Source organism: Symphodus melops (assembly GCF_947650265.1).
Source record: "Symphodus melops genome assembly, chromosome: 7".
Lineage (NCBI taxonomy): Eukaryota > Metazoa > Chordata > Actinopteri > Labriformes > Labridae > Symphodus > Symphodus melops.
The window spans coordinates 13646137-13671907 of NC_136697.1; the positions used below are offsets into that span (position 1 = coordinate 13646137).

Consider the following 25771-nt stretch of genomic DNA (forward strand, 5'->3'; position numbering starts at 1 on the left):
TGACATTTACATAAACTTCTAATGCCATTTCTGACTCTCACAAAGCTGTAGTGACTCTCTCCTTTTCATTCTCCACCTCTATGGGATGTACACTGACATTTCCCTCAGTGACCCCTAAATCCCCAAATACTGGCATTTGCAGTGTTTTCAGCATGGGCTCAATTTGCTCTTTCATTGTTCAAGCTAAATTATCTTTTTTGCCTTTTATCTTAGAACAAAATGTTACGAATCCAATACATGTCCAGGATGTCCAGCAGGTAAGAAAGTTGGTAGATTTATCGTCTATAGAATCTATAACTACCTATATACCAATCTCTATACAACAGAAAGGGAAAGACAATGAGTTGGGTCATCAACAGTCAGCTCTACTTTAACCCAAAATAACTGTAGTTTATACAGAGACATGCAGTGTTTAATGTCATGTGCTCATATTTGTTTTTAGATACTAATGGCACAAACACCCTGCAGATGATGACCGTAGATTTCCCTTGAAATCAATAACATCCCTGTAAGGCTCTGAAGAGCCTTAGAAGATATTGTTTCATGTACAGTAGACTGTATGTTTGTTGAAGTATACTCAAATCTAGGCTCTAAAGGTTCAAATATAATTTTCTCAAACATTAGCAATCTATCTATTCTGTTATACTGTATATACTGGAGAGAAGTATTGCTCTGTTCCATGTCTATGGTAGCATCTGGTAATAATATAGCTTGATAAGTAGTGGCAGTCTGTCTGTCTGTCTGTCTGTCTGTCTGTCTGTCTGTCTGTCTGTCTGTCTGTCTGTCTGTCTGTCTGTCTGTCTGTCTGTCTGTCGCACTTATCAGTTCTTCTGAAGGCAGCAGTCTGTCTAGATTTGTATCATGCTGGGGGAAACTCAGGGAAACAGACTTCAGGCAATCTAGAAGTTTGAGGAAACATTAGGTGCTAACTTGCTAGCTGATGAATAGTAATGTGCTCCAGGATAAAAAGCTGAATTTTGAAACAACTTTTATTGAATAAGAACGTCTGCGATGCCCTTGAGTTTAGGATAGTTAATCACAATGTTTGGACAATCCCTTGAAAATCATTAACATTACTTATGAAACAACTATTTTTGTAACTAACTTTTAGGCTACATGCTGGATTAGGTCACAGTTAATTCAAGATTTATGTGGTAAGACAACTTTAAAATCAGCTTTTTTAAGAACATTTTAAAATCACATAGCACAGTCAAATTTGAAAATTGAACAACTTAGGGTGAAACCTTTGTTTAATAAAAGCCCCAGCTCAAAGTGTTATTTACTACACATCATACAGTACGATATATTCTGGTCTGACTTTTACCAACTCTGTGATTTAAAGATATAAAGACTAAAGGAATAACCTCCCTCCTTTACTGTAACTTTGTTTGTCTCTTTCTTTCCTTAAGTTACCTCTTCATCCTGCCTGCTTCTTTATCTCTGTCTTCCTTCCTTTCCTTCCTCTCCCCTCTTGTCTCTGTCTGTCTTCCTCTTTCATTCCTGTGTGAGCTTGACTCCTAAGATGCTGTCAGCTCTGACAGGTGAAGCAGCAGGGGAGACGGACTTGCTTGAACGCCAAGCTGCTTGAGTGTTTAAGGAAGGTGTGTGTGTGTGTGTGTGTGTGCGTGTGTGTGTGTGTGTGTGTGTATGGGGGGTGGGGTCTACTTTCCCTCTGGAGGTTTTTGTCAGGCCCTCTGATTTCCTGGAGACGTTTGTGCTAAAACAAGATAGAAATTCCCTCGAGGGAAAGGATGTGCTCAACAATTGCACTGCACCACCTGCTCCAATGTTGATGCTATTGCTTTGCATTTAAGTCTGTTAAACAACATGTCTGGGTGCTGTATGACACTGTTTTCTTTACTACAAGGGAAATTAAGATTTTTTTGAAAGCATTCTGTCTGTTTTATTTTTTTCTTCTTTTTTTTTTATTTCTGACCTTGCCATCCAGGTTTACACACAGGCTTGACATCAATATGCACCGCCACATCCTCCTTTGCTTTCTTCTGACCGCAGTCAAAGGCCGTCACCATGATCTTGTAGCTCTGCTGCTTGTCATAGCTCAGCCGCTCTGTGTTTCTGATGTTACCTAAAGGAAAAAAAGAAAAAAGAAAACATACTCTTACAAGTATTCAGTTTCATGCTTAAAAAGAATGGAACATAATCTGCCAAGGTTTGAGCTCGTGAGTTTAAGGAAATAACTTTAAAGTTTGGAATTATGTGCCCTCATTGTGTTGGATAATGTTTGTCAGTGTCATTAAGACCATTTCCATTATGCCTTGGGTGTCTGTCAATGTTCATATATTTAATATAGCATATATTTCCTGCTTTTAATTGCCAGTAAAAGGACTAATAAATTATATAGAATTGAATTGAATTCCTTTTTAATGAAGGTACGACAGTCTCTTCATCTAAGTGCTGTGTTATTATGTAAAGCAGTCAAGCATACTTAACAGCAATTAAATGAGACAATGAATATAGTCAATATGAGCAATCCAGAGCTTTATCGTTGTTAATGGTTTTTCTGGTGCTAGAAATAACACAAGTGCATAAAGAAGCTCTTAGAAACCGACGTTTGATGCATGTATTAAACACTGAATGCCGATGGTAAGTGAACTTCCTGTCATATAACTTTGGTGAGATGTTTCCTCGCCATGTTTACAAACTGGTAGAATCTGGAATTTCAATTTCAATCGGTAGACAGAAAGCAAACGTTTTTTACACATTTGAACAAATGTGGGTTGATAAGTTACTTTGTAGTCTGTCTACACACTGACTTAAAACAAAAACTTGATGGAACAGAAGAGTTATGCAGGATTGAATACTGCGGGAATGAAAGATACAGGAGTGGACAAATCTTACAGCCCGGGTGTTAAGATGTACTCAACTGTAGCAAACAGAGCTTATGGCTGGATATTTATCAAAGCAGACAACAAGCACACACAGAGACACACAGAACCAAAAAGAAAAGAAGGCCCATAAAGACAGAGAGAGAGAGAGAGAGAGAGAGAGAGAGAGAGAGAGAGAGAGAGAGAGAGAGAGAGAGAGAGAGAGAGAGAGACAGATGTATTCCATTGATTACTAGACATTTTGTGAATTGATGCCACGTAAACAACCTTCATTTAAAACTAAATATTTATGCATTAAGCTGCACTATTCAGCAGATTTGAATTGATTTTAGCCCAGGTACAATGCATCAGCATTGTCTCATCAGTGTGAGTACTGTATATTTTATGTTTTAAAGTCAATGGAAGTGGAATTCCTTTCATTGATGAATTCCAGGTAAGTTTCACAGAGCTTGACCTGAGAGAAACTGCAGTATGATTATAGTCACGCTATGGAGGTGGTTGTTAAAAGTCTAAAAGATGTATAGAGATATGCATGTTTCAGCAGGCTGGCAAAGAAGAAAATATAAGAGCTAAATTGAGTCGCAAGGGAATACATCCGACGAAGACTGGTGTAACAATCCTAAACTCTGCAGCACTGACTGATCTCAATGTTAACAATGCAGCGGAGAGGATGCTGTGTAGCTTGAAAAACTTCAAAGTGGAATGAAAAATTGTTTCAAGATGATAATTAAACACATTATTTATGAGTGAGGCTTTCATACAGATGTTTCTGGAGATAAACAACAGGCTTCAAATCATGTCATATTCCTAATTCCCTTAACATTTTTCTGCATCACTCATCGTCGTCACAGTCTGTCGTTGGTCCTGACAGGCCAGCTGAAGCTATTTCTGTGCATCTGAAGGCTTAGCTGAATGAAAGGCTGTCAATGTGAGGGCTGTCAGAGAAAGAGAGAGCGAGGAGAGAAAAGAGGAAGAAAAGATGGGACACCAGTGTAGAGGAAGAGCAGCAAGTACAGAAGGAATCAGTTCAGAGCACAGCACAAGAGAAAAGAGGAGAATGGAGCTAGAAATGTCAGAGGAAGAAAGGTGCTAAGGTCAGAGGCAGACACTTCCTACTAAAGTCTCCTACTGTTACTATTTGATCCACAGCTGCTGTGAAGCAGAGTAACAGTGGAACCACTAGAGCACCTGTTAGAGGTGACTGCGAGGTTCTCGATCCACATTCGATCAAAGTGTTTTGCCGTTCAAGGGGAGTACATTATGGAACAGCTTACCACGCTCGGTCAGGGAACGCTCAAGCTTTGCCACTTTCAAGGGTCATCTGAAGCTGTGGCCTAGAACAACACCAGATCTGTGTCCATGTCTAAACATCTGTTTTTAATTATGCCTACAAACACACATACATCTATGTACCTAACCCCAGTCCAGTCACTCCCTGCTCTTTAGATCAGTGGAAGGCCAAATACAGCACCAAGAAATTCAGCCCATCACAGATTACTTGAGTAGAACCTGAAGTACCGTAAATTCCGTACTATTGAGCGCACCTGGATATTAGCCGCACCGGCTAAAAATAAGTAAATAAATGTATTTGTACATATATAAGCCGCACTTGATTATAAGCCGCAGGTGTCCACGCTATAACAAGAGCTATTTACACAGACGTAGGCTACCGGTAACATCCGCAAATACTGTAGCGTCCGTACGGACGTTAAAGGAAGACGAGAGCGTTCAAAAAATAACTTTTAATAACCCGATCACTGTCGGCCGTGACCACGCCGTTTACAGCAGAGAGCAACACATAACTTGCCGTAACAATCCAACTCTCTCCCCCAGCGTTCTCTCATACAGCCACTCAACACGTTCTCGCTGGTGCATTCACTGACTCTCCACATAATCGGAATTATGAACACATTATCAACTACTGACTTTACAACATGAACCGTTACAATACGAAGCCTAGCCGACGGTGTCTGTAACACGGCTGATGAAAAAGATGACCGTAATATATTTCACAAGAAAAAGTCCATCCATTCACTGCCTCAGAATGACTTCATTACTCACTTCCTCAGTCTCTGTTGTCGCTGTCAGTGTCATCTTAACGTGCAGCAGCTCTGTTAGCTTCTTTGACAGCCAGGTCGATCGCCTTTAACTTGAAAACTGCATCATATGTATTTCTCCGTGTGTTTTCCATGATGAGGGTGCGTGCATGAAGCGCAAAATGACTGATATTAAGATCCGACGTGACGAAGTCAAATGTTTTTGCGGCAGAAGCTCATTGTCCCCCAAGAAAAATCCATGCATTAGCCGCACCGGAGTAGAAGCCGCAGTGCTCGAAGTGTGAGAAAAAAGTAGCGGCTTATAGTCCGGAATTTACGGTACTCTATATACTAATTCAAAAATAGTCTTTGAATCCATGAATACACAATTGTTTTGAATTGAAAATCAACTCTGAATCTAATTGTAGTCCAAGAAACGAAATCAAATCCTTAAACACCCAAACATTCCCAGCCCTAATGATGATGTCAATGATGATGGTTTTGTTTGAGAATGACGGCTTTAATAAGGGTTAGAGCTCTTAAGAACTGTTGTCAATGTTGTGCGTTGCCTCTGTGCATTCCCTGTCAGCACCTCTGTGTCCAATCAGACTTAAAGCTGTTTGTTTGCCCTTACTGACATTGTTTGCTTTGTTCTAGATGCTCGCTGGTGTTGTACTTACTCTCTGATGTATGTGGCTTTGGATAAAAGCGTCTGCTAAGTAAAGTGTAGAATTGTAGACTAGAGCATAGAGATGAATGAACATGTCTGTACATGCAAACTTGGTGCAGTATGTTTAATAACACAAGCACTTGTAAATTACAGGCTTCAGGGTAAATATGAAATCCACATATACATACAAATAACTCAAAGAGTGACATTTTGGTTTTTACTCATGATGTTTCGATGACTGAAGAGCTGTAAAGATGAGTCATTTTGTATTCAGTGTTTGGGAAATGCTTAGTCTTGGGAAAAAAAACATATGGTAGTGGTTTGTTAAACTTGATGATAAGGTAACTGGGGAAAATGCACAATACTACTTCCATGACGGATCATTACATTGTGATTTTAGCTTGTGATGAAGTGTCCCTCTTGTGTTGTACTTTGATCTCCAGAGTGAAAGCAATCAACGCCTTTATTCCATCCTAAAAAAGCATTTAGCTGCTTCACAATCTGTGATTTCCAGGTTGGAATCTCTTGAACTGAGCCTTCAGTATCTCTGGGAACTTTAAAAAAAAAAAATTTGCTGTGTTTTTTAACCTTTTATGTTCATATTTTATGTAGTTGTAGTTATGTATATTAATAAAAATGATAATAATAATAGTAATAACAATAATACAATTGCTTTATATAGTGCTTTTCTAAATATACTTTGACATACTTTAACTTTATTTTGTACAATAAACATAAATGTTGAGATTTGATGTATTGCACTAGAGTGAGCTCAGAGCTAGTTTACATCTCCAGTCCCTCTGTCACAATTAGAACATCACATAGTAATACAAAATATAAAATATATCTGTAACAAACATAGCAGATTATCTACACACACATACACACCCACACAGACACACTGAGCACACACACAGATACAGACACACACACAGTTAAATGTATGAATCAAGATCAGTGGTTACAGAATTAAGTGTCTTTTAGCAGATTTTTCAGTTTGTGTTTAAAGCTGCAGATTGAATGACAGTTCTTCATATCATCTGGCAGAGCGTTCCACTGAGTCAATGATTTCACACAGAAAGCTTATTGCCCAAAAGCAGAGCAACAGAAGATTAAAAAACAATCTCTTGTCGAAGATGTTCTTGTAGATTTTATCGACTCCACTGAGCAAAAGTTAATTGACGTAATGGCGGTGGCGCAAAATCATTTACAATTTTATATAGAAGACACAAATTTGAAAAAAATTCTCAAAATTCAAAAGATTTTGCTTCTCGAGGATCCTGCAATGATGATGTTGTGTGAGTTTTTTGTCAAAGACTTAAGGTTTGTTTGTACAGGGACTCCAGGGGTTTGAAGACTGTTTCCGCAGCTTGCCCTCAACATGTAATACAATATGACATGTGGGAAAGAATCATAGCATGCATGATTGGCAGCTTCATTTGAGAGACAGCCGCTAATGTATCTAAAATGTACCAGATTGTCTGTGACAATTTTGATCATTTTTTGCACATAATTTAAAATTTTTATTTGAATCGAACATTACCCTTAGATATTTAAACTTGGTCACTATTTCAATCTTCTCGGCCTTAATGAAAATGTCATCGATGAGCTGTTTGGTTTTGGAGAAGAACATTCCTTTGGTTTTGCTTATGTTAAGGCTAGGACATGACTGGTCAAGCCTCTCTGTGATCTTTCCATGGCATAGCTTTTAACTTTTTAGCAGCTATCTCTGCTGTTTTTGCATGTACATATAAAACAGTGTCATCGGCATACATCTGTCCCGGGACACACTTTCAGGAGATCAGAAATAGCATGACTAAATAAAGGGGGGCCTAAAACAGAACCTTGAGGCACACCCATTGTACACTTCAGATTGTTTGACACGCCATCAACCTTAACACACTGCGACCGATAGATATGAAGACAGATACATAGTGTAAATACCCAAAGACACTTTGACAAAAAAACAAACAACAATCAATAAACAAAACATCAATGATGAGGCAGAAGGATGGGACTTAGTGATTGTAGGCAAGGTGAGTGTCAGGGGAGTTTTTGGGAGAGAGTTCTAGTGGGTTTGAGCAGCAACGGAGAAAGTCCTGTCCCCCCAGTACCGATAGTTTGTTTTGCGTGTGAGTTCTGAAAGTGTTGAAGTTTCTTGAGGGATTTTCATGTTGATCCAAAGAGGAGTAGTCTAGTCTGCAGGTGATGAATGTTTGGGTTAGGAGAGGGATCGGTGGAGGTGGGCGATGTTGCATCTCTATCTATCTATCTATCTATCTATCTATCTATCTATCTATCTATCTATCTATCTATCTATCTATCTATCTATCTATCTATCTATCTATCTATCTATCTATCTATCTATCTATCTATCTATCTATCTATCTATCTATCTATCTATCTATCTATCTATCTATCTATCTATCTATCTATCTATATTGTGTGTAAGAGCAACTGTAACAACCACATTTTCCTCCCAGGGACTAATAATGTACTTCTAATCGTGATACTCTTCTAATACCACTTTCTGGTATTAGATGAGTCTTAACAAGGTGTTAATTAAATAATGTTCCAAAAATGTGAGCTGTTCACCTTACCTTCCTTGAGCTGAAAATTATGTGTGATCACACATTGTGTTTTTACACAAGTGATCAGCCCTGCTTGGAGAAAGGAAGACTATGCTGTATAAAGAAGACTTTAGACTGAACTATGTTAAATGTAGAAATTTAAAAACTGTAAGTCAATAAGTCGTCAAGTTAAGCAGAGAGATGGAATAACAAAAATCATTTCATCTCTTCTATTCAAAATTCAACAATGGCAATAAGAGTTGGATGTAAAAGAATGTGCTGTCTTCAGTTTCTCATAACAATGTGATTGTTCCCCAGAGGAGGTCAAATTAAACGTAAAGTACAGCGACTTAAAGAGCAGGAGGTTAAACTCCAAAAGCAATGAGACAAACAAATAAACTCATCGATTGGAAAAATTCAACACTCAGAGCCATGCAGCCTGCATTAAGTTCGGATTACACAGCTGCTCTCAGATCAGGAGAGCAGTGTAATCCAAACTGAAGGATGTGGAAGCTCAGGGAGAAGGCAGCACAAATCCCAACGCTAAAAGTGTCTGCTCAGAATAGCTCTCAATCACAAATACATAACTGCTCTCCACCAGGCAGCTAGAACAGGATAAAGCACATAAGATACAAAAAAATACCCCAAATAAAAGAAGAGGCTGCCAAAGAAAGGTTGATCTGTGTTTAGTTATATCTGAAGAATAAGCTGGAAAATAGCTGCTATGTAGATCACAACTTTATTGGAAGAAAAAATGAGCTTTTCTTCAGGTGTTTTCATTGTTTTTTATTTGTTGTACATTTAAAAAAAGAATGTGTGCGATGTTTACTTCACATGCAGAAAAATAACGTGTCACATCAGTTTTCTGGTGTAAAAAAAAATGAATTTGTGATGATAAAACAAAAAAGTTTTTACTGTCTGCTTCAGTGATCAGCTCCTGGTTCAGACGTCTCTCTCTCTCTTGTGTCTATCTTTAGGATAGACTTGTTTATGCTCACATGTGATTGAAATGGCTCTGATCATACATGTTTAAGTGTGATGAAAGCAGCACTGCTTATAATACATATCTCTCCGAAAGCTCCATTAAGTATCTGTTTGAATTTAGATTACGTCTGGGATATTCAAGGACAATGTCGAATTAAAAAGTAAAATTTTAAAATTTTATTAAAGAGTAAAACAGAATAGGGAATTGCATTGCCCTCGGAAAATGTTAATCACACATATAAGTCAAATTAAACATAAACAACATTCTAATTTATTTCACTGTGATTCCTAAAACGATGACAATTTTCATTGTCATTATGAAGTGAAGATTCTTAGGCCAAAGACTACAGTTTCCATTTCTTTGGTTTGATTCGGGCTCAGCATCAGTAGAATTATTTCAGGTGATGTTATGGTCACTTGATGTTAAAGTTTCTGAGTTGGTATTACATTAATTAAAAAAAAAACTAAAGGAGGAACCTTCACATGGCCTACATAACAGTTTTAATAAGCGTCACACCAATAATTCAGAGCAAGAAATTGGAATAAAATACTTTCAGCCGGCAGGAAATCAAACTGTGCCTTCCAAGTTACTCTCTCGGAGACTCCGAGTACGTCTCTCCTAATCACATCAGCAATTATAACTACAGTCCAGTCTCAGATTCAGCCAGGATACATTAACCCATACACTCACCATTGCGGTCTATGGCAAATGGCGTCCCTGCAGTGACAATCTCATAGTTGCAGATCTGGCTGTACTGTGGTGAACAGTCTTGGTCCCAAGCTTCCACCTGAAACAGCAAAACAAACAGCGTCATTCCCAGTTTAAACACACTTAAAGGACTAATGAAATATGTGTGTTTTTTGTAGAATTGTTAAACTATCTTGACTTGAACATTTATGAGTGAGTTTGATTTTAACATTTGAATAATAATATCAAATTTAAAAAAAAGCCAACTAATGAACACTGAGTAAAGTTGAAACTTAAGTTCCATGTACCTGTAAAATGCTGTCATAGATCTTTCCTTCTGTTACTGATGCCTTGTAGAGCAGCTCTCGAAACACAGGGCTGAACTCGTTGACGTCATCCACTTGGATGTGAACCACCGCCCTGTATGGAGGTACACGAGAGAAAGAAAGAGAGAACAGAGAGAAAGAGATGGGGCACATTAGGCAAAAAGAAGAAGAGAAGGATGCAGACGTAGAGAGGAAAATGATTGATGGTGATAAGGAAAGGTTTAGACACAAGGGAGTAAGAGATGGATGAGGGAAGGTAGAGAAGAGAAGAGAGAAGGATCTCTTTAAGCAATTAGAGATGATTTAAATTAATTAGAAACTGAAGTTTTTTGTTGTTGCTGTTTTTCCTAAAGAAAGTGTTTAGCTAAAGGCAGAAAGGAAAGAGAGGAAAACAGTTTCTATGCTTGAGGAGAGGCAGATTAATTCCTGAAAAACATTTCACACAGCAGATATCATCTGAACATATTAACATTTTTCTATCCTCTCTCCTTTTAGTTTCTACTTCCCTCAGAGTCTGAAACAAATAAACATCATCAAGATCCAGAAGATATTAATAAGGCTATCAGATAACATTTCTGCAGCAATGTGTGTAAATGAAGCAATCATTTAGATACATTGCAAAGTTTTTCCTCACAGATGACCTTCTTTGACTACAACTCATGGTGTATCTGAAGAAGCACATCTGGCTAATTAATGAAATTATCTTAATGAGGCCTATTTAGAATGTCATGCAGGGATAATGTCATACGCATGCACACACACACACACACACACACACACACACACACACACACACACACACACACACACACACACACACACACACACACACACACACACACACACACACACACACACACACACACACACACACACACGGACACGCACATGCATGCACACCTTCATACATTATCCTCTGGTGAAATTCATCACAGATCCCTGAGATGATAAATTTCTCTGCCTTTAGTGCCTGGTGCATCTTATTTCAGCAACTCCTCATCTCACTGGAGCAGCACTGAGTTTGATTTGCTGTCTTGTCTATGTAAGTCTGTCTGTCAGTCTTATCTCCACAGAACTGTCATATACAGACATACACACACATTTTTTTCAATCTTTGTAGGAAAATTCTGACGAATGCATAAGCATGCTAAAATGGTATAAATAGAGATCTTCGCACAAAATAACGAATACTTATAGTCATGTATCAGGCTTTTTCTTATTCTACAGACCCCCAGAAATGAGAGTAAATTGCAACAAAGAGATTCAGTAAAAATTTCCTCACAAACAAGAATGTGACAAATCCCTTTTAAACCTGCTTGCAGTTTAGGAAGCAAAGAAGTCAAATTGTGTGTAAAGAATAAACAAAAAGTAACCTGTAGAGAAGTGTAAGTGGCGGACAAAATTGTCCTTGGCCTGAGCTGCAACTGACTGTGGCCTGCATTGTTGCGACAACAGGCTAATGTTGGCAAACTTCAGTGAGCTTATATTTAACTTGCACATACATTTTCAAGAAATGACCAAGATCTAAAAAGCCTCTTGACAATCATTCTTTCAAATTTGAAAGTGTATTTCATCTGTATCCACGTTTTCAGTTAATGTCCGCCCACTTTGAATGTGAATGACTTTGACAGCTAAACAAGTGAGGCACGATAGATCATAATAAGCACAATCTGACAACTTGAAAACACAATGTGACAGTCTCTCATTATATAACTGAGTTTGTATGCACCTAAAGAAAGTTTCACAAAGAGACCAGAACAGACAGAAAGTGTATGAACAGTTGGTGGAGTGACAATAAAAGTGACAGGCTTTAACTTAAAAACAAAAAAAACAAAACAATGCAACGCAAACACATCTCAAGTCAAGAATTTGTTGCGGTATATCACTCAGTGAAATACTCATGTCATTTTGTAAACCCACAGATACACAGTGTTGTTTTATTCAAGTTCAGATTTAGAAGATACTGTAGGAGGTTTCTGCAGTCAGGATCCCAAGTGGTTTGTTGGGGAAAATATTGCAAACCTTTTCAAAGGAAATAAAACACTGCCAAGAAAAACAAATACTGCTCCAGTGCATGTGGACATTTCTCTCTCTCTCTCTTTTTTTTTTTTTGCATGACTTCAGAAAATTCTCAATATTAACCATTTCATCGTCTTTTAACTCTTTTTCTATTTTATTTCAGGAAAAAATAATCTTTGGCATAACAAGAAATACCAGCACCTGCATTAGTGGGCCATTGGTTAAATACCAATTATTACATCACTGTGTTAAGCACTTTCCTCTCTTGGTCAAGTAAAGCATTTGAGGTCTGTTATATCTCTATTTTAAATATCTCTCTATTACATCGAAGAACAGAGCAGCGTAGGGATGCAGCTCTAATCCCAGATTTTGGAGGATTTACTATAATCGTTTCAGTCCGTAGAAAGAAAAGGTGGAAACAAAAACAGCGACAAAAACAGAGGAGAGAATCCAAAAGATGTAAGGGTTATGATTCATCTAACATGGAAGCCAAAAGCCAATTGTTTTGGCATAAACCACACAGAAATACAAAAACAAACATGTCTGAAAATGTTTCAATCAACTAAAGCTTCAACACATCAGCAGACATCAGCTGACTCACTTGTGAGATTTCTTCCAGTCGGCCCCGCTGGCTCCGGCCCCACAGTCGTAGGCCTGGATGATGAAGGTGTACTCCTTCTGGCTCTCACAGTCCACAGGGCTGCTGGCCCTCACCACTCCTTCTCCTGATGTGCGATTCAACACCACAGCCTCAAATGGAGCATCTTGGCCATACACCTTAAAGGCACAAATCTCTCCTAGAAAACAACAATAGAGACGTATAAATACATGATGGTTGACCTTAAAGAAACTCTGACGTTGTATCTTGAAATTTGTGAAGAGTAGCATAACATTTTATTTTTCTCCTTTTATGACAAAAAGAAGTTCACACTTTGAATCGAGTTTATACACCAATGTCATATAGTGAGTCAGGGGCAAACATAAACCAGGAGAGACAAACAAAAACAGCATGAAGATAGTTGTGGAGAGGGGAAGAGATAAATATTAAGTGAAAAATAGAGCCAGCACTTTGGAACAACTACTGTGTTTATCTGTGGGACATCTTGAATATCCCTAATCTTTGGCCCAGACAACTTCTAAAGAGGAAAAAGGCACAAAATGAAAGAGACCACAGAGACGTAATGTTCTTCAACACGTCTGTTCCTCAGCCGGGTGAAAATGTAGTTCTGCATGCGGATCATTAGCGGAGAGACACAAAGGACACTCAGACCTTAATATGGAGGAAATCAGCGTGGAAGTGCACTTAATTCAATGCAGACATTTTGGAGAAACAAACTCTGAAAGACACAGGCAAAGCATTTATAAAAGCATTTTCTCCCACTGTCATTTTGTCAAACCCTGCAGCAGCTACAGTAAGTAACAAACAGCTCAGATAGGTACTGGTAAATCAAATCATGTCTAATGAGGTAAAAACAAACAACACTGTACACTTCAAATGTCCAATTTCAAACACACAGTATACAACTTTGTATCTATTCATCCATCCAAGTAGGTTTTTTGACAGAAAGAATTTACTTCTTGCCATCGATGATCAAACTAAATAAATTGTTGTTTTTTTCTAATAGTCATGAACTCTTTTACTCTGACATTTTTACATGCTTATTAAGGCTCCATGTCTTTTCTTATTTTTTTGTAGAGGAACATTTCTAAAGACTTTAAGACAAAAAATGAGTTCTGACATTTGCCAAACTTTGCCAACTCAACAAGAAAAATGTTAGACCATATGCACTGAGGGTGCTACGTTTGCTGTTTGTGTGTGTTTTTTTCGTCTAGATCTGTTTGTGAGTCTTGCATCATCTGCCGAGATCATTCTCTGCACAAGTGTTCATTTCAGGGATTTAGGAAATCTCCTTGCAGAGAGAACAAATGCTACAGCGTTCCGACCCTGTGCTGACTGATATCTTGCAGAATACAGCGGGACGCACACAGGAAACAGAAAGCTACCTTTGCTTTGGGATTTTGCCTCGCGTTCTCAAAACCTTGCTGACAAATACAAATTTCCCTCTCACGCTGGCTTCGTTTCACATCAGCTCCCTTCTTCTTTATATCACATCATCATGCACAAAGTCTCTCCCCTTATTTCTCTCTGTGACTTCCTTTTAACCCGACTCAACTTTTCAAATCCCCTTCTTGGTGAAATAATGACGCTGCCAAACACTGAGGGCCTTAAGGTTTGATCCCCAACCAATTTGAAAAGAAATCTGGCCATTGTATCGGACCCTTTGAGGTGCTATGGAAATGAAATGGTGCCCACAGCGCCAGAGGGACGTGGGCTGTATATAAACAGCAATAATACACAGTGGGTGGTGTGGAAGGATGCCGATAAGCACCGCCTTGATCCTGGCTGCTTAAACACATGCATACACACAAACTGAGCAAATATGCTCTTAGATAGGACCAAAGAGAAGGAACGGAGCTATCACAGGAACGGTTTTGAAAATACCAGAGACTATAGTATACAGCTGCATCCCCTATGCAAACATTGATTTAATGGTTTGGAGCAGGTACCACTGCATAACAGTTTGGGGTTGAAGGTTAACCCATTTTCCGCTCCAATTGTTGCAGCAAATGTATTTTTCTGGATTACAATTTTAGCAGGAAAACGCAACAGAGTCATAAAGGGGTAGAAAAGATAGAGAGAACAGCTAAAGATGAAGAAGAGAGAGAAAGAGAGGAAGAGATTAAAAGAAGGTTTATGTTGCCAATGTATATGTAAATGGTAATGACAGAAATTTCCCACTGATTCCTCCCGTGTCAGCAAATGTGTACTTGACGCACACACTTGTACACTTACTTTCTTGCCACCTAGTTTTCTTCTCAGCAGCCCCACCAGAGGGAATGCTGTAATTTCACCCTGCTGTGGCGCACGGATGAAATGAAGTCTAATCTTTTGGCCTATACGTCACAAGGGAATGGGGGTCGCTTTTCAAAGTAAATATCATAGATTTTGCCTCCAGGAAGTTGGCCTGTTGCCATGGCAGATTGAGAGTGAAGTGGAGGAGTCAGCAAAATGGTTGGATAATAATGTTCATCTAAAATAGATGGCACTCCATAGAAAGGCTGAGCAGCACATACTGCATCAACAGAAAATATCAAGCTGTCAGGGAATGAGTATTTCACGGGGTGTTAAATTGCCAATATAATGGAGACTGACACGATGGATAAAATTAATGAGAAAATGATTCCTCTCAAAGTAACACACTGTCACAAGGAGGCCAAACAATTCAGATCATAAATAACTGTACTTGACAAAGAATCTAAACTCTGAAAAGTTTACATTTCTGTTTTTCAGAATTTCCCAGACTTCGTTTGAATATTCATAGCTGTGGTTATCAAAGGGAAGAACATCTGAAATGTGAAAAAAAAAAGAAAAAAAAAACTAATCACACAATGTTTCCCTACATGCTGGAACCACTGTGTAATTGTACTTACTGTTGTGTACAGTACTGTAAAGCCTTTAATCACATTTAAGTCATTTAATTTTCATGTGTAAAAAATAGGACATAAACCTTCTTATTGCTTAGGCTTGTAAGCAATCTACTGCTTTCTGTTAATGAAAACAGGTTTAAGAAAAACTAAGAAAGACAGTCATATACAATAAAAGACAATTACATGAAACAAATGAAAAGGAAAATAAAATCAACATCAGAGCAATGGCTGCTCACTTTAATTGCCTCAGTGCAGCAGCATGCATAAAGCAACACTTCATTAAGATCTGTTTTTAACCTGTGGCTTCAATTCACATCTCTAAACCTGTCATGAAATGAAAAAGATGACCCTAAAAGGAAACAATATAAGAACAGAACAAACTGTAACAACACTCAGTGCACTTAAAAAAGACAAACTGGGGTCAGGTCACAAAGTGATGCGTCAGCGTGCATCATGGTATTAACCCCGAGTTGTAAAGTTACAGTGAATTTGAGGCTTTGAGTGTCTCAGTGAAGCTTGAACAGAGAAACATGTTATTTCCTCCTCTTCTTAATCAAGTGTGGAGTGACTCCATCTGCACGTTTGTCTGTCCCCACCTAGAGCACTCGACGTGGAAGCTTCAGTGTGGAGATTTGACTGTGCGTGTGTGAAAGTGTATAAGACCTTGATTAAATTGATTCTCTGAGTAGATGGACTATGAGGCGGCTGAAAGCTCCAATTCCTTCATTCTCCTGCTCTCAGTGCTGAGCTCACAGCCAGCATGTTCTGTTTTTCTAATTAATGACAGGATTACACTTCGTCCCACTATTGACCCACAGACACACATCAACTACACTAACACAGTTCATAAAAACAAATATATGACATCGAGGACAGTGAACACACACCAGCAATCAAGTTGAGAGTTATTTCAGTGAGGGGGTCTTTATTGCAGTGGTTTAGATTTCACAAGACTTTATTGAATGCATTTTCTTTCTCTCTCTGCTTGTTTATGCAAAAAAGGCTACAGCTCTGCTCATCCAAAATACACATGCATTGCACCAAGAATTATATTAAAAACCATAAAAATAATGCAAATGAGCACTTGTTTACTGAAAAGTAAATTGAAAAATGTTCTCTTAAATACATCACCAGACCCTTGGTGAGGAATGTGTTCTTCTGTTTTAATCATTTTGGCATTTTGTTGTCGACAAAAGCTTTTTTCCCCATGAACAAGCACCTTGCTCTAAGTATCCTCACAGCATACGGAGCACATGGCTGTATGTAACTGAGCAAACAAGGGCATGTGTTTAATTCATCTCCTGCTCTGGAGTTTTATTTGCTCCAGCTGTCATGCTAACTTCTTTGTCAGATGGCAGTTTAGACTGCCGAATTTTTAGGATTGTTCCAGACTGAACACATTTTCTATCGTCAAACAACCTCATAATACTTTGACTTCAGTCTGTTTCTGTCTTCACAATGATATAAATTGGCCATCATTACCTCTAACACTACATGGCCTCTGCAGCTTTATAGAGCTGAAAACTTCCAAATCATGCAATTGAGTTCAAAGAATTAAAATTCTACATTTTATGTTAGAAAGGTGCATAATGGCTGCCCCCTATAGGTTGAAACCTGGCTACTGCAATTTAAATTTCTATACGTTGATCTGGTGTTCAGTGACTTATGTATTGATAGCTTTCATCCCCGAACCTTTTAAATGCTACCTCAGCCAACTGAACTGAAATGTAAATGGCTTGCTGTGAAATATGGCGAAAGTTAAGAGCTAAAATGGGGCTATTTGTTTAAAAATGTAAAAGCCATAACATGTAAATCCTCTAGGGTGCCTGCCAACCAGAGAGGTCCCTGCACCTCCCTGTCCTCTACATCGACTGTCTCAGCACTTGCTTATGGTTAAATTAGCTAGCTAAAATGCTAATCAGTTTAGGGGCGGCTGTGGCTCAAAGTTGGTGTCCTTGGGCAAGACCCTTAACCCCATGCTGATTCGTCAGTGCGTGTGCATGTGTATTAATGGTTACTTCTGACGATCCCTTTACTTAGCAGCCTTTGCCATCAGTGTGTGAATTGGTAGGTGTGCCCTGTAGTGTGAAAACGTTTTGATTCGTCAAAAGACTAGAAAAATATAGCTCAAGTCCATAAAACATTTATGTGTGTTTGTGTGTGGCAGAGACTGTGTGATGTTGGGGATGACGGTAACAGCACGAAAGACTGACTGGGCGTTTCTTATCCCCTTCCCCCAAGACCTGTCCATGTAGATAGACTGACGTTGGAGGGGCTTTTTTTTTTTAACCCAGGTTAGATTCACTTCAGCTGAAACTCTGGGGTTGCCAAATCGCCCAGTGATTATGTTGCATAGAGACTCTACTCTCTGCCTCTGTTGAACCCCTTCTCTCACCTCCTCCCATTTTCTGTCTGTCTCAAATTGTCCTAACCAATGACAGATGATAAGGCCCAAAAATACAACTTAAAAGATAAATATATTTTAGTCCTTAATAAGTAAAACTAAAATCTTTCCTAGTCATCTCTGTTTAGAGTAAAAAAAATAATGCCAACGTGTTTTTTTTGTTTGTTTTTTTTTAAAAGAAATTCTTCACCTATTTTTATTGAAACAATGAATAAAATCGAACGTCAACATTTGGGAGAATTTTATGGATTGATTTTCATTACATAATTTGACAATTTAAAGCGATTCCTGTTTCCAAAGTACCCTTAAATGTCGACAACCTCATCTTGATAACTTTGATACTAAATAAAACATCTGTTGATGTAAGGAGCATAAAAATGATAGACATTAAATATAAAGATATCCCAGTAAAAAGGTGTATGATCCTTTAAAATGGAAAAGAATTCAAATCCTCAACGGCTTATAAACTGGCTGAATGTATAAACCAGCTCAGTGTCATAACCAATCCATAAAGCAGGTATCTGAAAAAGATAAAAAAGAAAAAAGGGGAGGCATATCTGGAGGAATTTCCTCAGTTATGTATCTTGATTATTTTTATCAAGAGATGTGGGTATAATTAACAGTACATCTACTTTATAATTCATCTGCCCTTATCAACAATATTAAAATGTATTAAACTGGCTGAACATGAAAAATAACTTCTCCTTTTAGTGCTGCAGTATTAAGGGGGGGTTTATGAGAAGGCTGGAGATAAAAACAAATGAGCTATCACAACTTTATACTTCCATTTTTTTTATAGTAGCTTAATGTTTTTTATACTCTCTTTTGTCTCCAATGTTTTAGTGAGGACATGATAATAACATCAAGCTGTGGGTAGGGAACTTGATGTGAAATCGTCAGAAATGGTGGTTTTCTGGATTTGTCAGACTGACATTTTGTCTGACTTTTTATACCAATATTTAAAGCTTGACTCCAACATTTCATTTTTTTTTTTTTTTTTAAAGATTTGTTTTTGGCTTTTATGCCTTTATTATAGAGGGAGGACAGTGGATAGAGTCGGAAATCAGGGAGAGAGAGTGGGGAGAGACATGCGGGAGATGGGCCACAGGCTGGACGCGAACCCGGGCCGCCCGCGCGTGAGGACTGAGCCTCAATACATGGGGTCTCGCGCACTGCCGCTGCGCCACCGGCGACCCCAACATTTCATTATTAAAAACATCATAATAAAGGGCATATTGTTAGAAGCAAAGCTTATTGATAAGAAAGTCTTGACATATAAAATTCCATTGATTGAGTGTAACTCAAAAGCACCTGTTACATACAAAATGTACAAGTGCACCTACAGAGCCAACCACACATACCAACAAATACTTACAGTATTGACCAAAAGTTCTGCTTCACAAATGAACTCCCGCATAAACGCACACAACTAAACCACAAGCACGAGGCACATTTGAATCACTTTCGGTTGCTGAGATAGAGAATAGAATAGAAAATAACGTTAATGTGCTGCAATATCTATATTTGCATTGTTAAAGAAAGTCTCAATCAATTTCCCTTTTTTCTGCTGTATTCTAAAAGTCAATGAGATATGTGTTTGTGTGGCCAGTGAGTTAAAGAGAGACATGCAGGAGCAATTTATCAGAACCCTACTGGGCTCCTTCAGCTAGCCCACCACTTCCTAATTGCATTTGGGAGATTGTTGCACTATCCACTTGACCTCAAGGTGATGAATCAACTGTTTGCTCAAAAGGAGAGAGCATACGCAAAAAAACACACCCACACAAACTTTCAGGCTATCTACTCACTCAGGACTGTGCATGCATTGGACAACACAATATGGGAATGTGGAGAATTCAATATTGGAGAAACTACACACTCATTCTGCTGGGAGCTTTGGTGGGCTGCAATGCAATTAGTGTTAATTGCTGCCTCTGAAGTTGTGTGATTAGAATTCATCAGATGAACTGTGACTGTCGGTGTTGCCTGTTAATTGAACTGTGTGAAGATGTTGCTGTGTGACTTAAATGCTGAAGAGGCCAGCGCAGAGAAACATTTGGGTTTAAGTGTTTTAAGTTGATACTGAGTGGAGTGTCGACTGCTGAAGTCAGACACAACTATGAATAGTTTAAGTCACTGCTTTTAAAGAGGCCACTTGTGGCTCAAGGATCATTAGTTTGAGTGTCATGAGTGACTGGGATATAACTCCACTGTAGCTAGGTGCTTAACCTCAAATCTCTCCAGTGGAAATATGTAAACAGAAAATAGGTAAATTAGGTACGAGCAGGATTTTACGCCGATTGTGTGTATGGAGGTGGCAGAGTGAAATGAAAGAAGGAACGCAAAGAAAGCATGTTTATGCACCTCAGCTGTTTAAAGTGGTGGAAAAACTTTAAGAGTCAGGGCATGAGAACAACAATGGAAAAGGAAATCCCACTAAAGTGAAAAAGACACCAGACACATATGAGCACTAAGGTGAATACCAGGGGCATAAGAGACGTGTCCTTACAGACACTAATTCCAATACCTGATTTTTAGAATCACTCAACACTGAGTAAGGATCTGATACAAGTCCAACATTTTAAAATAGCAGCCATATTTTAGTAACCCATTATGGATGTGATATAAGCACTAGCATCTATATTGCTTATCTATTGCCTGAAAAAGCATTTCATTATAGTGACATGACAGTCAGTCCTATCTAAGAAAGAACATAATAAATAGATCTTGGAAAATCCAAAATATGTATGGATGGACACGATTTATTTGACACATCTAATTTGTATCTGCTGAGAATTGCAAAAATAATAACTAACATACTTGCTTTATTCAGTGTCACTATCTTTATTTTGCAGAGGAGGCCTCTATGTAAATCTGTCTCTTGCTCAACAAGCAGAGTGGCTACAAACAAGTAGAGCTAAAGTGAGTGACAGCCTTGCTTGCATTCTCTTGGACCGGCAGTGTCAGCAGAAGCATTGAAGAGAAGTCTGAGATTGCCTTATTCAGAACAACTTATTACATTCTTTGCTAGCTCCTAGTTTTTTTTGTTTGCTATTGTACTGAGCAGAAATCTGTCCTTCTTTGCGGCTCTAAAGCAGCACCATCTGCAGCCACATAACATCCATGGTTGAACAGTGCAGCTTGCTGAGGAGGCTGCTGTTCTGAAGCTACAAAGAAGGAATTATATTTGATGCAACAATGGACTTTATGAAGGGCTATTATGTAAAGTGATATTATCACTTATAGTACATCATAGTTCTATAAGTTCTATTGTAGTTACAGTTACATTAGTTACAGATTAATAAATAAAGATTAATTGATCTATAGTATATATTCGGTGCACAGACTGCTGTGCTTGTTCATCTTGCATTCATGACAGTATTGAAGAGATTTCAGATACCGTTATGTGTTTCAAAACAACATAAAATTCTAATGCCCTGCTCTCGCATTGTTTGGGCATGGCTCAAAACACGCAGTACAAAAGCTGTCTAAGAGATACAAAGAGATGGAATACCAAAGTGGTTGAGAGAAAGGGAACCCGCAGGGGTGGTGGAAAGAAGTAAAGGGAAAGGATATGATGAGCTATATTATTGAGTGAGATAACATATTCAGGTTTAAATAGCACTATCATCATTTTGAGTATCTATGTGATCCCTTCCTCCTCCTCCTCCTCATCATCACCTTCTCCTCCCCAGGTTACGTCTGCCTCTCGCTGCTGAAGATTCATTGAGGTTAGAAATTATTCAGCCCTCAACATCAGTACTCAGATGCATTGTTCAACCTTGTCCTGCCTTACCCCCTGACATGCCTCACCCACTTTTGTCTCTCCCTTCTCTCTCACCTCCTCCTCCTCCTCCTCTTCCTTCGTCACCTGCTGCTCACTGTGGCTGACAGATCAGCGCTCCTCGAGGGTCACCGATTGACATGTAGGTGGCTTCTTGAACACGAAAGAATGAAATTCTGTTCAAACTGTATGTATCTTGGGGAAAATGGCTCGGAGCAGCTTGGACATAAACTATTTGTAAAATATTTGAAGTTAATTGGTTGTATATATAGAATTGGCCAATTATGGTTATGGCTTTATGCAGGGATTCTACAATGCAATGCAAACCTGACACTGATTTAGAATAAAGTAATGTCTAAAAACAATTTTTGGCTGCAAGCGCAGCAAAAAATCTGCTTTTGGACAGTCAACAATGGTAATAAATTCAAATGGAATTCTGGAAAGTCCTTTCTCTAAAGCTTATATGGTTGGGCTTCATTTTCAAAGACTAGCCTTGTCAGATAATAGATTCCAAGATTTCTTGCCAATGCCAATGTAACTAAAACTAAAAGTGTGACAGATGTACTGTAGACCATGCCTGTCTTTAGAAACTGTTTGAGCCATGCACATAATGCTGGGATCAGAAAGTGTTATCCTCTGTGAAGCATGAATGTCTGAAGAGACATGTCTTAGCTTTAAACAGGCATCTTTTGTAACTTTAAATGCTGTTTTGGCAAACACGCTATGCCTATGACACAACCTCACTTTGACAACCTATACCTAACATTATCCATCAGTTCTCCAACCCTCCTTGGAAACATTAATAATATGATTTCAACTTTCTATTTCCCTACCTTTCTGGTGGACTGCAGGCTTCTAAGATAATCACAAACTGTCGGGTGCAGCAGGAAGCCTCTGTGAGCCTTTGAGCTGAAAATGTCACTCTGACTACGACCTCTGTCAGCTCAGCAGCTCACTGAGAGGATGTTGGTGGGTGATTACAAGTATACTAGAGAATGACACAGCCCATTGGTTTACAAGGCACAAACTCACATGTACATGCATATGCTATTAAAGTTATAGTTTATGTTCTAATCATGACCTGCAGATGGACTAAAGATGTAAATTAGCTCTAAGGCTAACTCTGATACAATGCATCAAATTAGCCTATTTATTTAATATTTTACATAGTCCCTAAAATAATAAATACACAATTAATCTCATGTACAAATACAATTATGAATGCACATATTCACATGCACAGTAACAAACATTTGATCAGACAAAAGCAGTGTTTGAAGAGGATGAAAGATTTTTTTTTCTGAATTAAGCATTTGTATGTGACATTTTATTTTCTTTGAAAGGTATTTTATACCATTGATAAATGACTTTGATATTTGAAGAAAATAAATATGTAAATGCATTTAAAAAAGGTTTTTTGGCCGATCTCAACCCATGGCACACACGAGAACACAAGGTACAGTTTATTCTGCTGATTAAACTCATGCAAACACAATTTTCTTGCTGCTGCAGCTCCACCCACCATCTCAACACTCTTCTTTTGTGGTATGTCCTCTTATGGGATAACTGAGATTTAATGTTCGTGGATGCCTTAATTAAGAGGAATTAGCTCCTTCAGCAGAATCCTTGTTGCTGCCTGGATTCATTGAGAGACTCCCTAAAGAGCAAAGCGTTTTCTCTCTAACAGCCATGTGCTATAGATAGTGCTTTCCAGTTTTAACAACGTTTTTATTCACAATATTTACAGTACCAGTCAATGTGTATAAAATTAAAGAAGTTTCATGAATAATGTCTTAAATCTGAGAATGTCACGCAAAGCAGAAGCAATGATTTCAGGCCTTCAGAACATTAAAGGGGAATGGCTCCTTGAATCTTTGTCTGTTTCTGACATTCACTGTGACTACAGTCTGTGGAAAAATTATAATGTCTGCATTTAAAAACTCAACAACAGCACATCTATGTATGATATAGGGACAGAAGATGTTGTATGATTATATTAGGAATTTGAGTCTTTGGAGGTGTTGGTGACAAATAACTAAAAGTGCATAGTGTGGATGCATCTAACTTTGAGCAACGACAGACATCAACACTACAGTCACTAATCTCAAACATTAGCTCTGAAGAGTGTTGGGTCTCTGTTTCATGTTTATTGACTAAATAGTAAAGCCAAAAAGCTGTTGAACGATGTGAGTCTGTCCAAAGCAGCAGCTGTTTAATAAATTCTCTTTGAGACTTTTGCCAAATTGTGAATAAAATGGGAAGAAAAATACGTCACTGCCAATTTTTATTTTACAATCCCCAATTCCAATGAAGTTGGGACATTGTGTAAAACGCAGATAGAAACAGATGACAATGATTTGCAAATCCTTTTCAACCTATTTTCAAACTATTTTTTTTTTGTTTCATTTTGAATTTGAAATCTGAAACACATGAATGGGACAGAGGCATGTTCACCACTGTGTGACATCACCTTTCCTTTTAACAACACTCAATAAGCGTTTGGGAACTGAGGACACTAATTGTTGAAGCTTTGTGGGTGGAATTTGATCCCATTCATGCTTAATGTATGACTTCAGTTGCTCAACAGTCCGGGGTCTCCATTGTCGTATTTTACGCTTCATAATGCGCCACACATCTTCAATGGGAGACAAGTCTGGACTGCAGGCAGGCCAGTCTAGTATCTGCACTCTTTTACCATGAAACTACGCTGTTTTAACACTTGCAGAATGTTACTTGGCATTGTCTTGCTGAAATAAACAGGGATGTCCCTGAAAAAGACATTGCTTGAATGGCAGCATATGTTGCTCCAAAACCTGTATGTACATTTCAGCATTAATGATGCCTTCACAGATGTGCTACTTACCGATGCCATGGGCACTAACACACCCCCATACCATCACAGATGCTGCCTTTTAAACTTTTTGCTGATAACAATCTGGATGGTCCTTTTTCTCTTTTGCCTAAAGGACACAACGTCCATGATTTCCAAAAGCAATTGGATATGTGGACTCATCAGACCACAGCACACTTTTCCACTTTCCACAGGCCATCTCAGGCGAGCTCGGGCCCAGAGAAGACAGCTGCGTTTCTAGGTGTTGTTCATATATGGCTTTCGCTTTGCATGGCAGAGTTTTAAATTGCACTTGTGGATGTAGCGACACACTGTATTAACTGACAATAATTTTCGGAAGTGCTCCTGAGCCAACGTGGTAATATCCTTTACAGAATGATGCCGGTTTTTAATGCAGTGCCACGTGAGGGATCGAGGTCACTGGCACTGTTGGTTTTCGGCCTTGCAACTTAGTTGCAGAGATTTCTCCAGATTATCCGAATCTTTTGATGGTATTATGGGAAAAAAATTGCAAAAAAAAAAACCCAACAATAAAGCTTATCAGTGTTTTGTGTTTCTGTGTGAATGATAATTCGAGTTACGTTGCAGTTGTTTTTACAGACAAAAAGACGTGCATGAAGTCAAAAAAGAAACAGCAACAAATAAAGCTGAGCTGATGTAATTGTTTATGTCTCCCCTTCTTCTCTACTGTTTCTGTATCAACTTGTTGGGAACTCTTAGGTAAACAACCATTGTCACATTATATCTTGTCGAAAAGTGAGGCTCACCAGGCTCATACTCACCTGTATAATCCATGTACTGTATATACATTTGATCATTTTTCTGTTTTCACCACATTCTTCAAGTAAGGCTTATAACAAACATCAAAGAAAACTAACATTTGAGACCTTATGCTTTTTTCTGCACAGTTATTAAAATGACTGAACAGTGAGTCACGCTGTAAGCAGCAGCATCCATGTGTGCTGTGGGATGAGACGCACGCAGCATTCATCAGAAAGTCAATTCAGAGAACGTCTTGAGAGGAGGTAATGAGCGGTGTAGTTTTTATATGCTGTGAAGGTTAAGATAACCTAATCTGTCATCTTCCATTTATCTCTGCATGCT

General features: G+C 38.5%; 1 protein-coding gene across 2 annotated transcripts in view; it reads right to left on the bottom strand.

Annotated features, from left to right (window-relative positions):
- Positions 1–25771, bottom strand: part of clstn2a (calsyntenin 2a) — a 139482-nt gene that overhangs the window by 31525 nt on the left and 82186 nt on the right. For both annotated transcript variants that reach the window (XM_079347348.1, XM_079347347.1), the window contains exons 4-7: positions 12741–12936; positions 10103–10214; positions 9798–9894; positions 1937–2086 (exon numbers count right to left, since the gene is read on the bottom strand). In XM_079347348.1, coding sequence (XP_079203474.1) covers positions 1937–2086; positions 9798–9894; positions 10103–10214; positions 12741–12936 — 555 coding nt within the window. The remainder of the gene's footprint in view (positions 1–1936; positions 2087–9797; positions 9895–10102; positions 10215–12740; positions 12937–25771) is intronic.